The 15,208-nt window shown below is 39.5% G+C and overlaps 4 protein-coding genes across 5 annotated transcripts; 1 reads left to right on the plus strand and 3 right to left on the minus strand.

Annotated features, from left to right (window-relative positions):
* Positions 1-1,758: 1,758 nt before the first annotated feature.
* On the minus strand, positions 1,759-2,860 carry nudt7 (nudix (nucleoside diphosphate linked moiety X)-type motif 7). Its single transcript, XM_015964713.3, has 3 exons — positions 2,561-2,860; positions 2,321-2,479; positions 1,759-2,253 (listed from the first exon to the last, which is right to left on the minus strand). Exons 1-3 carry the CDS (start codon positions 2,714-2,716, stop codon positions 1,900-1,902), a joined length of 669 nt encoding a protein of 222 aa, XP_015820199.1. The 5' UTR covers positions 2,717-2,860; the 3' UTR covers positions 1,759-1,899.
* A 1,217-nt stretch (positions 2,861-4,077) lies between these two features.
* Positions 4,078-9,460, minus strand: hprt1l (hypoxanthine phosphoribosyltransferase 1, like). The gene is made up of 9 exons (XM_015964712.3): positions 9,297-9,460; positions 8,906-9,012; positions 8,034-8,217; positions 7,781-7,846; positions 7,687-7,704; positions 7,401-7,483; positions 6,628-6,674; positions 6,210-6,286; positions 4,078-4,579 (listed from the first exon to the last, which is right to left on the minus strand). The coding sequence occupies exons 1-9, from the start codon at positions 9,312-9,314 to the stop codon at positions 4,532-4,534; spliced, it is 648 nt and encodes a 215-aa protein (XP_015820198.3). The 5' UTR covers positions 9,315-9,460; the 3' UTR covers positions 4,078-4,531.
* Positions 9,461-10,704: 1,244 nt separating this feature from the next.
* Positions 10,705-14,240, minus strand: psmd7 (proteasome 26S subunit, non-ATPase 7). The gene is made up of 8 exons (XM_015964715.3): positions 14,083-14,240; positions 13,642-13,733; positions 12,256-12,348; positions 12,082-12,179; positions 11,894-11,974; positions 11,696-11,787; positions 11,401-11,599; positions 10,705-11,313 (listed from the first exon to the last, which is right to left on the minus strand). Exons 1-8 carry the CDS (start codon positions 14,154-14,156, stop codon positions 11,056-11,058), a joined length of 987 nt encoding a protein of 328 aa, XP_015820201.1. The 5' UTR covers positions 14,157-14,240; the 3' UTR covers positions 10,705-11,055.
* LOC107388914 (dynein light chain roadblock-type 2) lies at positions 14,231-15,043 on the plus strand. 2 transcript variants are annotated; one of them, XM_015964716.3, is made up of 4 exons: positions 14,231-14,344; positions 14,420-14,495; positions 14,590-14,766; positions 14,851-15,043. In XM_015964716.3, the coding sequence occupies exons 1-4, from the start codon at positions 14,342-14,344 to the stop codon at positions 14,889-14,891; spliced, it is 297 nt and encodes a 98-aa protein (XP_015820202.3). In that variant the 5' UTR covers positions 14,231-14,341; the 3' UTR covers positions 14,892-15,043. The 2 variants fall into 2 exon arrangements, with proteins under 2 accessions (XP_015820202.3, XP_015820203.3); XM_015964717.3 differs by having other exon boundaries at positions 14,590-14,756.
* Positions 15,044-15,208: the final 165 nt, after the last annotated feature.

The following is a 15,208-nucleotide window of genomic DNA, read 5'->3' on the forward strand; positions in this document are numbered from 1 at the left end:
TGCCGTTTCCAAGCATTCCATATTCCCTCTTGGTTGAGGGGAGATGAAGAGCACATGATGTTTGTGGAAGCGCTGCAGAGAAAAGTCACGCCTCTTTAAGCCATACCAACACAGAAAGCCGACCTGTGACTTCGCTCTCATGAATGTAATTTGTACCTCATGGTGTGGACACATGGTTTGGTCTACATCCAACATCAGGCCAATTCCAGTTTTCAAGATCTTGTCTTTTGAGGCAGAGGGAATAAGTGGGCGTGGCAATGACTGCCACTTGTGTCAACTTGGATTGTGGTGAAAAATGAAGTCCAGACCTTTTTATTTTAGGTGAACCTCAATCTTTTAACTGCGACTTCCACCCCAAAAAAAAGTCAAAATAAAAGCGAGTGTTGATTTCATTGTGGTGAAACGAGCACACAAAACTACATCATTTGTGTTTGTCCTTGAGTCATGTAAATGAATATCCATGTATATTTAAATGTGAAATATACTGCAGGGGTATCTTGAATTTAAATTGTGATGCTTTCAACAGAACTTTGTGTGCCTTGATAACTGACCCGTTGCTCTGCTGTGTTTACTGGCGTGCCCTTTTTGTCTCATTTCTCCTTGGACCGTGTAACAAAACATCAGGAATTTGGTTGATTCCTCAACCGAAGCATCGCTCACGCTTGTGTTTTGTTTTCTCAACTCATTGCAGGATTTGTGCAGTTTTCAATCAAGTGAACTGTCACCTTGTTTGTAGTTTTCTATTAATGTTTTTTCACACCTCGTGAGATTGGTTCATGTGAGGTAAAGGGGAGGAGACCGTGGCGATTGCTTTATGACGAGCATTCTTGTGTTGATGTGCTTTTCAACATTGTTGCTGTGAAATAACTGATCAAAAGGGGCAACCATGATAAATTTACTGTTAACTGCCAATAGTGTGAGCTGTATCTTGAGCGTAATCAGTGTGCTCACTTCTAGTTTGCTTTCTATTTCTCATCCTTCCAACAGTTCTGTTGTATCGGTTTTGTGTAGCTTGAGCTTTAGTATCTAGCCTTAAAGATCCTGCAGTAGGGATAAAGGTCAACCCCTGCGTGTACATTTGATCTATTAACATGTACTTTGCCTTTGTCTGGACATTTGTATACTCTTCTGTTTATATCTGTAATCCTGCTGCTACATTAAATGAATTAATAAAAGTGTAAAACAAAGATCGGTGTCATTTGTTCCACCCTCCCCTGTTTCACTTCACATATGCTCATTTTAAAAGACTCAAGTTTATTAGTGGAAGCAAATGAAATCAGCATTATTTCAATCTTTACAACAAAATGTGTCCAGATGGCTAATTTTAATTTAATTTTAATTCTACTGACTCCAATCCAAACATGAAAAAAAAATGTCCATTCCTTTTGTCTGTGTTTGGTTGTTTTTTTGGAATTATGTGCCAAAAACAAGCCATTTCTAAAAGTCCCTGTGTGTGACATCACACCAGGGAAATTAGAAATAAATTAGGTGCAAGAGATGGTCCCTCCTTGATTTTAGAGCTTCTCATCTTATAGCAGCCAGTGTGTGGGGCAGCACATAGACGTTTTAGATCTAGATTCTAGATTTAAGGAAGTTTACACAAACATGTCAAAAAATGCACAGAAACAGAAAGATTGCATTTGTAAAGACTCCATTATACAGTTAATTAGCAAAAAAATGTTATTTTGGGGTTTAGTTACTCTTTAAATTGACATCCCTGAAACGGCTCATTCTGGAAGATACTGAAACTGTAGAGAGTAAAACTGGTGAAACTGCTTCATGAGAGATTTAGTGCAAAAAAACTTAACATGTTTATATCTACCATAGAACTTATAAGTCATATGTCAACCTTAAAGTGCACTCTAATGTGATTTTTTTTTCATAAACATCCAAGTCAGGTTATAGTTTACTCAATCTCAAATGTAGAATCTGATGGAAAAATGAAAAAGGATCCTCCAAATCAAAACCGGTGTCAAACTCAGGTTTTCTCTTCAGAGCCAGGACAGCGACCAGAACAGCTAACAAGGCAGTCAGTCCCCAAATGTGAAACTCCCTTCCTGAAACGGGGTCCTGGAAATAAAACGAGTGCAAAGGCCCCAACATCCCAGGAACACCGTGGGCAGCTGAGTGGTCTTTCTCACAGATGAAGAAGTCCAGTGGGACTGTAAACACAGCACTGACCTCCGCTGGGTTTGGGGTTGGGTGGAATGTTTCCTCGATGAAGCCCACGACTGGGGTCACCAACAGGCCCGTCTGTTGGAGAATAGTTAAGTGTTGCAACACAAAAATAGTCTACCGGCAGATGATGCTGTGTTTTTACCTTGCTGAAGACTGGGTACAGTGTGCAAACCACCTGCACATCATCAGGTTTTAGACTGATTTCCTCCATTGCTTCTCTCAGGGCTGTGTCCACGTCATCAAGGTCACTGGGGTCTCTCTTCCCACCTGGGAGACATACCTCACCTCCACCGGTCCTCAGCTACATGGACAAAACAAAAAGCAGGCTGTAGTGGATGAGAAAGGTATTACTCCAACTAACACCCATGTCTTTTTAAGTTACCTGTTGGGAACGCTGAGTCAGTACGACGTGCAGCTTCCCATCCCTCACAAACAGCGGGATCAGAACTGAGGCTTTTGGCAGGACCGGTAGAGAGTCGAATTTATCTCTGACGTCAAACTGCTTTAAAGCGGCTATTACCTGAGCTTTCGTCTGCATTATGATTCTACAGCATAAACTCTAGGCTACGACTGGTTTATACCTGATTATCTGCAAATTTTGTCAACCGATAAATTTGTGACGTGACTAAAATTGTTGATTTGTATCAAAACCATCTCATTTGAGCTGCTTTAGTTGAGCTAAACGTGCTAAAAAAACAAACAAACAGTGCAGTCAAAACAGGTACATTTACTTTTTAACATTAACTAAAGATGTTTAAAAAATGTTTTCCAGAAGTCCGCAGGTGAGTTGCGCGTGCACTTAACCTACCGGTTCTACTTCCTGATTAACGTAGCGAGAACACCGATTGGATAAACTGCCCGTCTCTCTTCCTTTCAACCAACCGTAACCTGGATTATCTCAAATAACCAATCACAGCAAAGTGCCTGCCCACTCCTTCCCGGAAGTTTTGTTCACTGTTGTTGACGATTGAGTTTAACCAACTAAAAACACCCTTTTATCAAGCTTTATCAAAAAAAAAACAGACACAATGGCATAATTAAAACATCAATATAATTAAATAAAAATAAATCTAAATATGAAATCCTATCAGACTAGAGACGTCGCAAGAAATTATAGGCTGCGCAGAGACGACCTATCCAATATGGCGGTGACTCTGCTACGCTCTCCAGCGCCCAATGGGGCGTCTACGTATTTATGTCTATGGACAAAATCATCTGAAGTAATTCATTATTCAGCATGTTCAGTCAACATGAATGCCAACACGAAACAGCTCCAGGAGTCAAAAATATGGAAGTCCTTATACAGAAATTTAAAAATAGACCAAAGAAACTAACATGAAACATACAGGCAAAATGACAGGCAGGATGGTCAGTGAAGAAAAACGCAAATATCAAATTCACAACGTTTACAAAAACTAAATATAACAAGACTGAGAGAAGACAATTGAAAAGTGAAGAAAATATATAGCTATCAAACAATTGTGCTAAATGACCAAGGACATAAATGAATATAACACATGTAACAAACAACCAAAAACTGGATGTAAAATAAAACACAAAAATATCACCTGTTTTCATATACAAGAACAGGCATCGCATATGTACAATTATATTTACAATTAAATTAAAAATAAATCATAAATGGGAGCAGAAATGTAAAATTACTAAAAAAAAAACAAAATAATGAAAAAAATAGGGAATTGAGTTCTTGAATTTGTGTAGAGCTGTGTCCTATTGTCATAGGCTACTCTAATAAAAAAGATACATTTACCTCCCAAAAATGACTGATCATAAAATAAAACATTAAGGGACAGTTTTGTTTTTAGATGGATATACATGCGTTATGTTAAGACACCTTCTTTTGGGAGAACAAAAAAGAACAACAGAAAACAGGATTGAGGGTTTAAATTGGATTTATATTGCTGTAAATAGGTCCTTAATGAAAACATCAATCTGTTAATAAAGCTTAAAATAAATTACATTTTAATTTCACTGGAGAGTCAGTGCACTTATATAAACCAAAATGTATGAAATCAGGATTTTACACAGCTTGAAACACGAGTATGCCACAGCAAATACATTCTTCTCTCCATTTTCTACAAATAACTTAAATATACAGTTAAAGACTATACTTATAAATTAAGTAATTAAAATTTACGTAACTAAATATTCTCCATTTACACTGTTAATCCTACTCAATAATAGGAGGGAAAATAAATGTTCTACTTAGAGACATTCTTGTGGATTCTTGTGCAAAAACTAACAAAGTTCCTAACAGAAAAAAAAAACTAAGAAGGATCATCACAGTGGTCCAAGTCTTTAGTGAATCAGATATCGTCTCTGCTTCGAACGCTCACATTTTGTACTTTTCCTTGGCCCGTTCATTCAGGATGCAGATGTGCTGTGGATCAGAAAATCAAAAGACAGACCTGGTAAAGTCCAACTTGGAAACCTGCTATATTAAAGATTCTTTATGGGAATGTTTGACAGCTCAGTAAGATTTTTCAGCGTTTTCCTTAGTAATTGTGGCAGTTGGCAATCGAACCAGTCAATCTACTGTGATGCTGACGGTTTTCAACTGCGCTGTCTAGAGTTGCAGCTTCGTCCTTGTTCTGCTCTGCAGCCTCAGTGAAATTAGAGATTAGAGCAGACCTCTATGTAGCAGCAAATTCCCCCAAAGACCTTTTAAAAGGATGACTTTTACCAGCTGCAAAGCAGGACAGAGGAGTTTGTCTTCATTTTTAGATTAAGAAGCAGCATCTGAAGAAATGTCAGGTTTTTAATTTTAAAAAGTACCGTTTTCTAACATCAGACATGAAAACAGCTTCAGCTGAATAAACTCATGAGTGGACTTACAATCATTTGAGAAGTTAATAAATGATAACTCATTTTGTCAGGTTTGGTTTTATTAAATCGCAAAAATCCTCAAAGACTTCTTTTTATTATCTTGATTAGAAGAGAAACTAGTAAACCATTTCTCTTGAAAGGGAGAGATAATTATATCCCATAATCCTTTGCAGCAGCAACAGCCAAAGTCAATATTATATTAAATAAAGCCTCAATAAAACAACACAATAAAAGCAGCTGACAAATAGGATTTTTGTAATTTAATGGGTATAATATACCCTCACCTGCCACTTAAATGGGCCCACCTGTTCAACTGCCTGTTAATTCTTAAAGAGCAAGTCACCCCTAAATCAACTTTTCTCTGATAAACTATTTAACCCTCCCACTGTCTTCATGGGTGACCCCGCGAGGAAAGTTGACCATTGAGCAGGATTGATGGTTTATCCCTTGAGGTCCATGTGGCAGGGGTGAGGTGGTGCTCACTCCTCACCCCTGCCACGTGGGCTCTCCCTTAGAGATAGGGTGAGGAGCTCGGTCATCCGGGAGGGGCTCGGAGTAGATCCGCTGCTCCTCCACATCGAGAGGAGCCAGTTGAGGTGGCTCGGGCATCTGGTCAGGATGCCTCCCTGGTGAGGTTTTCTGGGCACGTTCAACCGGAAGGAGACCTAAAGGTAGACCCAGGACACGGTGGAGGGACTATGTCTCTCACCAGGGAACGCCTTGGGATTCCCCCGGAGGAGCTGGCCCAAGTGGCTGGGGAGAGGGAAGTGTGGGCCTCTCGACTTAGGCTACTGCCCCCCCGACCCGACACCGGATAAGCGGATGAAATGGATGGATGGACACTGTCAGTGTCATGCCGTTGTCGGGTAAAAACTCTGCCCTGCATTTGAATTTAAATCTGCCATCGCTACTGGCTAAGAGGTACCCTAGGACGTTAGCTGGTACCTTATGATGTCACAATGTTGTTGTCAGCCTGTGTGTGTGTGTGTGTGTGTGTGTGTGATTTGTTAGCGGCTCCACCCTCTCGGTCTGCTAGGCAACAGCAATTGTTGCATTTTTCAAACGGAATGGGAGTGGAGTAATAATCTGGTAGGAGGTGACTTGCTCTTTAATTCTCAAAGTTGTGGAACACTTGTTTGCATTTGCAGTGATCTCTAGTAGGAATGACTTTTTCCAACACTTACACTGAGATCTCTGAAGTACTCATTGTGGTCCAAAGCGTAACCCACCAGGAAGGCATCCGGCACCTCAAAGCCAATGTCTAAAAGAAATAAAACACACCATCAAGGTGAGTTATCCAGAGAAAGCCACTACCTTTAAGACATCTACACTGAAAGACTAAGTCACAGTTGTGGGTCTTTTACAGTTCCTGTGAGGCTGTGATGAAGTTGTCAGCGTTAGTGGGAAGTCAAAACGCTTACAGTAACAGCTGTCTTTGAGGAGGTAATCTTTAAAGAGATTACCCAACTCAAACCTAAAAACCTTATATAATCAGAAACTGGGGATTGTGAGTCGTGTTATTAGTCCCATAAATGACAGACCACATGTACAGTGGACAAACATGAATGCTTTTTCCATCACTAGAGAGAGAAGGGTACTCACAGTCTGGTCTATATCCCGAACTCCTGGGAGTCCGTTTCACTAGAAGGCTGGGAAGAGATTAAAGAAAATGCACGAAATTTAAAAAGAGATGCAAAGAACTGCAACAGGTTTTTACACGTTTACATGCAGATGGCTGCAGCCTACTCAGACAAGAATCACATGTCAACATCAGTGCATAGATCAGAACAAAGACTCAGTAAAGGGGTTAAAAACAATGTGTTGAAGAGAAGCAACAATCTAAGTGTTAAATGTTGCTAAACCTCTGCAGGAACAGGAACTGCAGCTACAACCTTTAGTTTTTTTTTGGGGGGGGGGGGGGAGGGGGGTTAGCCCTCTGGAGGCAGGCGTTGCAGATTTGCAACAGTCAAAAACCTACGTACCTGGTTATTCTACAATTTCATGAGCATATTTTTACTCAGAAGTACCCCTGAAGGACTTAGTTTTTCGTCCTGTTACCAAAACTTTATTTGAGTCTGAGAGGGTTAATCAGCGCTTTAAATAAGTGGTGATTCCATGGTGGATATTAGCCGAATAACATCTTCGGTAAAAGCATTACAGAGAGCCTATATTGGTTCTGTTTGACATTAGGAAAAAAAAGACTTCTGCCTCCACAGTGCAATTTATAGTGCAGCAGATTAACTCTTAAGCTGCCCCCTCCCTCTGTCACATCTCTAATTCAGTCCTAAAGGAGCCTGTCCATTAGCTGAGAGCACACTGAGGACATATCAGCCAGTTAAAATTCAGCTCTCTGCATTATAAACTGCACATCTTACCTCACAACTTTGATCATCTTGGGATTGCATTTACTCAGCAGGGAAAGCAGCGCCTGCATCGTCCGCCCCGTCTCCACAATGTCCTTTCATCACAGCAGGAAGTGGACACGATGACAGAAAAAACACTGTTAAACCACAGGAATTTGCTATGGAAATCAGATGCATTGAAAAGAGCTGGGTTTTAGCAATCCGACTAGTGTAGAATAGTTCTTAGTGGTAATTTGCTGAGTCACCCCTCAGAAATTAAATAAAAAGTTGAGAAAAACAGCAGGAAAAAATCTCTTACCTCCACAATTAAAACATTCTGTTGAAAAAGAGAGATCATTCAAAATAAAGCTGACTAAAATAAATTGTTGAGCATGAGACTCCATGTGACTAACCTTGCCTGAGAGGTTGGACAGTTCGTCCCCTCCGATGACTTTGACACTATTTGTAGATTTATCATTCTAAAGAGACAAGAAAAACACAAACCCCATCACCTCAGCATTACCGCTTCAGTTTGGCTCTCCAAACTAGCTGCAGCAGCCAGCTGCTGATTTTAAAAGATTGCGTTTGTATATTTGCCAGCTCTGCGTTTTAAGCTTGACATCAGCAAAGGAAAGCTCCAGAGACGTAACAAGAAAGGTAGCTCACACAGTAGCTCTTGATTCTAATGAAATCCACCGTCAGCGGCACCGATTTATCACTGTTGTGGTTCAGAACTTTGATGTAGTCCAGGAGGTCTGCAAAGAACTTGTAGCCCCCTTTTAGGACACACAGAGCCACGATGTGGTGTCCCCCCATGTCCTGGATGATGTCACGAGCCAGGCGCTCTGTCCTGCAGCAGAGGGGAGAGCTGCATTAGCGACTGAGTCATTTTCATCCCACTTTTGAAGTTATGTGATATGATTAACCGTCATAGCAAAAATAAAAAACAAAAAATCTGATCAATTTCTGGGATTATTTGAATATAAAATTTGAATATTTTGCAAGAAATTAGTCTTTAAAATACTTCAGGCCTTTCTTTCTAGTTCTAATTGTTGCCATATTTTCGTAGATTGACTTATTTCAAATCATGTGTGATATAGGGCAGAAAAACAGGTCAACTTAAGCTGAAATGCGAGAATAAATAATTTCCATGTTATAGTTTTTAGTCAGCCTTGTGTTCACCATCATGAATTCATAATAAAACACTCTGCAGAGAAGGGAGGAAACAATACAAACAACTTATCCTGAAACAGATCCTTTTAATTTATTGGAACTGGAAATGCCTTGGAGAGTGAAAAAAAAATCAAGGCCATCATTGTCCAAACCTGGTGCCACCCTTCTGAAAATGTAGCCTCCCTGATTCAGTGACTAATTATCTTTTCAGGATGTCCTCACCTTCTATTAATCACTCACTGATTGAAATCAGATGTGTTGAAGCAGTGAGACCCCTGAAACATGCAGGATAATTGGGGTCCAGGGCAAGATGCTGCTGATGCAGGCAGAGAAGTAAGAAGGTGAGCGTGGATTGATTAACCCACCTGTCCATGATAAATCCATGGGGGATGATCACTTTGTCCAAATCATTCTCGTAATGTCTTGGAACACAGAAGAGGTCTAAATCATGTCCCTTCTCATCATCAGGAATCTGAAGGAAGAGGAAACGGTCATCATTAATGTTTGTAATAAAAACGTGACTCCTCCTTATTTTGTTTAAAGTGAGCCCCCAGACCTGAATGGCTGCAGCTCCTCTTCCTAACCACCTGTTTGTCCACCTTTCTACACTGATGCACATCACAGTAACCTGCTGTCTCACTAAAAAAAGGCCTACAGTAGACGAGGCGGCTCATCACCACACCCTGACAAATGAATAAGTTATCGGCGCTCCACGAGCCGACCTGCGGAGAGCAGCTGCGCGGCTGACCGCCTCACCTGCAGATAAGAAGCCATGTTTCCGCCCCCGGTCCTCCGTTCGGCTCAGTCGTAGCACGGATTTCTCTTCAAAGTCATGTTCGGGTCCTGGCTGGTGAAGAGGGCTGGGCTTTGATCACCGGAGGCTGCGGGAGCTGCGTCCGTCCTCTCCGATCGCTTCTCTCCCCTCCTCCGTGCAGCGCGCGTTTAAGTCCTTTACGTCAGAATCCAGTTTACCTGCCCAATAATCCTGATTCCTCCCACTCGAGACTCAGATTAAAGGTTCGGTTCTTCCGGTGGTACCGCAGGTTTAAGAAACTACCGGATGAGCAGCGAGAAGCTCGGTGGCGCAGTTTAAAAATGTATAAATACGAGTTCCTCTGTGCGCACCAGTGTCTCTTTGGAGATAATTGCTGACTTTTAATTAATACTTTAAATGATGATTAATAAAATGAATATAATTGTATTTATTGGTTGATAATATAGCAGTTAATTTGATTTGGCAAGATTTAAATTTGGCGCGTCTCACGTGCGGTACCGTAAATTTCCACTAGAGGGCGTGCATCTATACATCAGGATTTTAGGGAAAGCACTAATCCGGTTTAGTAAGGTAGAGATCTTTGAAGCAGGAAATTCTACACGATACATCAATAGTTCTGGGCTTAAAAGTGCCTGAAAAGTACACATTTGATCCATCTGTAATATCTGCAGTTGCATTAAAAAGTGCTTCACTGCAGTATGGTGCTGTGACTGTGTGCAGAGCTGCAGAAATGGAATGTAGCCATTTTAGCACACGTGATTTCCCCCCTTGGTAAAATAATCTATTGGGAAATGGATAATTTCAGTTAATTTCCATCCAAATTATATAACATTTTATTATTTACCCATCTTTGTGATTTAAGCATAGCAGGTCCCTGAGGTCCAGTGACCAAAGCCTACTGGTTGTGCAGCGCACCAGGCTAAAGACCAAAGGTGACAGATCATTTGCTGCTGTGGCCCCCAGACTCTGGAACCCTCTCCTCAGGCCTGAGATCAGTGGACTCCTTCAAAAAGCAGCTAAAAGCTCACCTGTTCAGGTTGACATTTGCATGACCTTTAATGCTACCCTCTTCTTGTTTTGCTTATTTCACCTTTCCCGGGATCCACTGATTTTCTCTCCCTCTCCTTACATTTTTTTATTCTCATTTTAAAAACTTGTAATAATTTTTTTTCAATTTAATTATACTTTAATTTTGTTTTTGTGAAGTGCCTCGTGAATTTTTATCTTAGGAGGCGCTATATGAATGACTGTTTTCTTTCTTATTCAATTGCACTTGTATGCATCATCATCTAATTTGCTAAAATGAACAAAGCAGAATTAAGTCTGCCAATAAGAAACTAAACAAAACATTCTGTGCTTTATTTTACATTTTAAATGACCAAATGGGAATACATTTTCAAAAAAACTTTTAATGTGATCCCGATTTATTGAGTGATACAGAAACAATAACATTTTTGCTCCATTTTACAAAAAAGCAACACCAAGAGCATGGCAACTATGAAAACAGCATAAACATGTCCTCACAGTTCAGAACACCGGAGAGCAAACGTCGTCATCATCTCTATATAATAAGTCTCTGAGTGTCACTTATCATGAGGTCAAATCTCAAATGACAAAATTCCTCATATAGAGTCCTACTTTTAGTCTGAGACCCACATACAGAGAAGCGGTGGGCAGAAAGTGGAACACCATCCAGGTGAAGAACGCGTGATGAGGGAGAAGACCCTAGAGGAAGAACACTTATTTTTTCTTCTTCTCATCTTTTTTGGCACCATCCGCCTTCTCCTTATCTTTGTCCTTGTCATCTTTTTTCTCTTTGTCATCTTTCTTTTCCTTTTTCCCCTCCTCCTTTTCCTGTCCTTCCTTCTTTTCTGCGTCTCGGTTGGAAATCTTGTTGTTGATCAAGTTGTGCAGAGCCACCACAGAGCGGATCAGGGAGGCCAAGTAGACCACCAACATCTGGTCGTTGGTCTTCAGGTAAAAGGCTTTAGTAAACTCCTGCAACAAAAACAACATTCAGTCACACTGAAAAGGTCATGTGGGGACACCTCAGTGTCCATTATGTTCCCCTTTAAACAGCCTTACCAGGAGATTTACGTCTGGCAGCAGGTTGAAGACATCCTGCAGCTGGTAGATGATCTGGTGGTTGATGGGAAGCTTCCCCGCAGCCACTCTCTCCAGATAGGAACGTATGTCCAGCAGCTTTGAGTTGAGCCCCTTTAGACCATGAACCTGGTTTGTGATGCGCTGAGACAAGGTACCCACTGTGGTATCCTTGATGTCTCTGTAAATAAATTACAACAAAGAAATTAGACAGGGAGGTTATTTATGGTTTACAATGTTCTGTAATCACAAACCCTTATTATTGTTGGTCTCATACCTCAGCAGGTGCTCCACACCCACTTCTTCTGCTTCCTCAGCTCCGATCTCACTGGTGACGTGTTCAAATGTCTTAGATGTTGGAGTGCCATCCTAAAAATAGCAAACAGCTCAAATGAACAAAAATAAAACTTCTGATCTGAAGGGAACTTTATTTTTAAACTTCGATGGGCCATCTTTAGGGTTATTTATGTCTCACGTCATGTATTTCTTCCACAGAGATGTAGGCTTCAGTGGGCAGACCGAGATCTTTAGGCTTCACATCTATAATCACCAACACCTGGTGAGATTTCAAAATAAGAATAGAAGAGAGTATTTAAAGATCGTGAATAGTTTCAAGACAAATTCATGCCCAGATGAATGCACGGAAAAACAACCACAGCATACCGAGTTGTTACAGTACCGCTTGACGAGTTCATTGATGGCTATGTCGTTCTTATGTAGCTTGGGTCCTGTGTGGTACCAACCCACTATTCTTTCCCTGGCTGGAAATCACAGAACAATTATTCAGATATGAATTTATAGTAACAGAACATAAAACAGCTCGAGTCACCACCATACCGTTAACTTTCTTGAACATGCCGTACATGTTTTCCAAGTAGTCGTGATCCAGGAACCACACAGAGTCATCCCTGTCATCTTCATCAAATGGCACTGAAAAGAAACGGATATTAAATCCGGCACCAAAACGACCTCAAGATAATCTGAAATTAAAGTCTGGATTAGAGCCAAAACTCGATCCCATTCTGAAGTCCCACATGTCCTGGTAAAAGCTGGCTGCATCATTGAGTGTTTAACAGAAGAATTTGCTTTATTCTGCAGAAAATAAATAAGAAATTTCTTTCTTAAAAAATAAATAAATAAATAACTAGGACACCCAGGACAAAAAATGCCTGTATCAACAAAAAGCAGATACAATTTAAACTTTTCAATTGTTTACGCTGACACTTTACCAATACCAAAAAATTATTGGAATTGTTAAATTTCTAATTGTTATTTTTTAGCAAACCAGTAGTCTTCAGTTTTATTTATGTCACAGTCACACATGCCTTATGAATAAAGGAAAATGTTATTTGTTTTTAACTGAAAATTTGAAATTCAAAGAATAAATCCCAAATGATAATGAAGATAAATCCTTAAAGGTGACTAATAAATTATGATTTAAATTATTAATTATTATTATTAGACTGATACCATAGGGGCTCTGCAGAGTTCAGCAATAGATGGCAATTAGAGCTTTATTCATATGAATGTGCTGAAGTTATTCCATCAGAATACAGTTTTATGCAGAAATTGATGCTCACTGAACATAGATATTCAATTCAAATTCAAATTCAAAGATACTTTATTAATCCCAGAGGGATTTTTACATGGAGATTTTTGCAGTGCTTATTAAGCAGTAAGGTAAAAATACAAGCAGAGTATTTCAGAAAACCACAAAAATGGAAGAAAATATGTTAAGAAGTTGACATTTTTTTAAAAAATACTTTAAAAAACATCAAACATCACCAGTTGGATAAAACTAACATTTCTCATATGCCCAGCTAATGGTGCCTATTCATATGTCAACAATCTGTGAATTCTGCTTCACTGAGAGTTCGAGATCCAAGGATATTTGCATTATTGATTTTAGTGTGTTTGTAACCGTTCCTAAAGAAAGTTAAACATTTAAGCACATGAACACAGTTATTCCAATTCATTTTACCAGTCCTGTTCAAGTGAGCACAAGTTTTCATGAGTCAAGTGGGAAAAATCCTAGAAGACAGAATAGAAAACAGGAAAACTAACTGAACTACATAATAAAAATAAAGTTAAAAAATGTACATCTTCTTATTACACTGATGTCACTTGACGATGTGACACCTGTCAACATAATGATAATAACTAATTCAGGTTAGATGCACATTTCTGTCATGCCCCTCCATCATTTTCACTAATAACACTCACCTGCAAAACTGTTGGAGACGTCCAGAACCTTTTTGTGCCATGATCCCAATAAGACACCAACCACACGCTTCTGATTTCCAACTTTTCCTATCCTGTAAATAAAATAATGTTTCATCTACATTATAACGCCAATAATTCGGCTTTTTGGACTACAACGTTTTTATACAGGACCATTGACTAAGTACCCTAATGTTATGTGATTTTATTACTTAGTCCTACGACGTTATGGCGATTTTTATTTGTTTATAAAAATAGATTACATTCATAATTCACGGATATCTTATCAAAGCTAACTAGCTTTGTCATGTCTCAATTCATTTTCAATGAGGCTCTGACTCAGCAGGGCTAACCTTAGCTTAGCCTAGCATCAACGCTACGTTTATTTGTAATTTCACGACCAATAATTAATTTAGAATACACACGAACATTGTGAGCACTTACCTGTTAAAATGGTCCACCACACTGAGCAGCACAAGTGGGTGAACAACCACATTTTCCACCGCTAACTCTGGCATTTTAGCAAAGAAGATAAACAGCACACAACACCTTAACACACTACTACGTGACGTCACTTCCGCCTCGCGTCCCCGACGTCTTTTCCGTTTCTCCGGGCAACAGAAACAACGAGCGAGAAAAAAAAACGCAACAGAAGGGATTATAAATTTTTTAAAAGTCTGGGGTTACTGGCATCTCATGTAAAATGGTAAGAATAAAGTTATTTAATCGATCACACGTTGGTTTTATCTCAGTTAAAAAAAATGTAACATTTGTCCAACAGGCTGAAGTCGAAGACACGTTAAAGAGAATTGAAGCCCGCGAAGATGTGGTTGGAATTATCATAGTGAACTTAGATGGTAAATAGATTTATACATTTATCATTCAGGTCATTTTTCTCCCTGATGCAACAGTTTACACTCTAAACAAGGTTTTACTGCGTCATCTTTTCAGGCGTTTACTTGAGATCAACTCTAGATGACGCATTGACTGCTCAGTACACAAAACATCTTGACAGACTCACAGTGATGGCCAGGAGTGTGGTCAGAAACATCGACCCTGAAGATGATCTCACCTCCCTCCGCTTACGTATCGAGAAGAATGATAAGCATGAGATCATGGTGGGTCTAGGTGGGTGTCTCATGATCCCTGGCACAAACATTTCATTCACTCAAAGCTTAACTTCCTGCTCATCTCTTTCTTTTGTCTTTGCAGAGAACGACTATTTGGTGATAGTCATCCAAAAAATACGTTAATAGCTGTGTGATTTTTTCTGATTCTTAAGTAAATTCCTTTAATTTATACACAACATGCTGTTTATTTTCATTTGTAGAAGGAATTTCTTCAATTTTTCACTTGCTGTGAAATGAATCTGAAATAAAAGAGGGGTTCAATGTGCAGTCTATAACAGATCATTTGTTTACTTTGTGTGTGTGTGATGTTTTTAATAGGTTGTACTTCCTTAAAAAGCAGCTTTTGCATTTGTAACATTAATTTTACATAATGATGGTTTTAATCTAAAATTCTCTCTAAAGGAAAGATGTTCAACATCTAACAGATGTAAAAACTTCAC

The sequence above is a fragment of the Nothobranchius furzeri genome, chromosome 4, assembly GCF_043380555.1.
Source record: "Nothobranchius furzeri strain GRZ-AD chromosome 4, NfurGRZ-RIMD1, whole genome shotgun sequence".
NCBI classification, from domain to species: domain Eukaryota; kingdom Metazoa; phylum Chordata; class Actinopteri; order Cyprinodontiformes; family Nothobranchiidae; genus Nothobranchius; species Nothobranchius furzeri.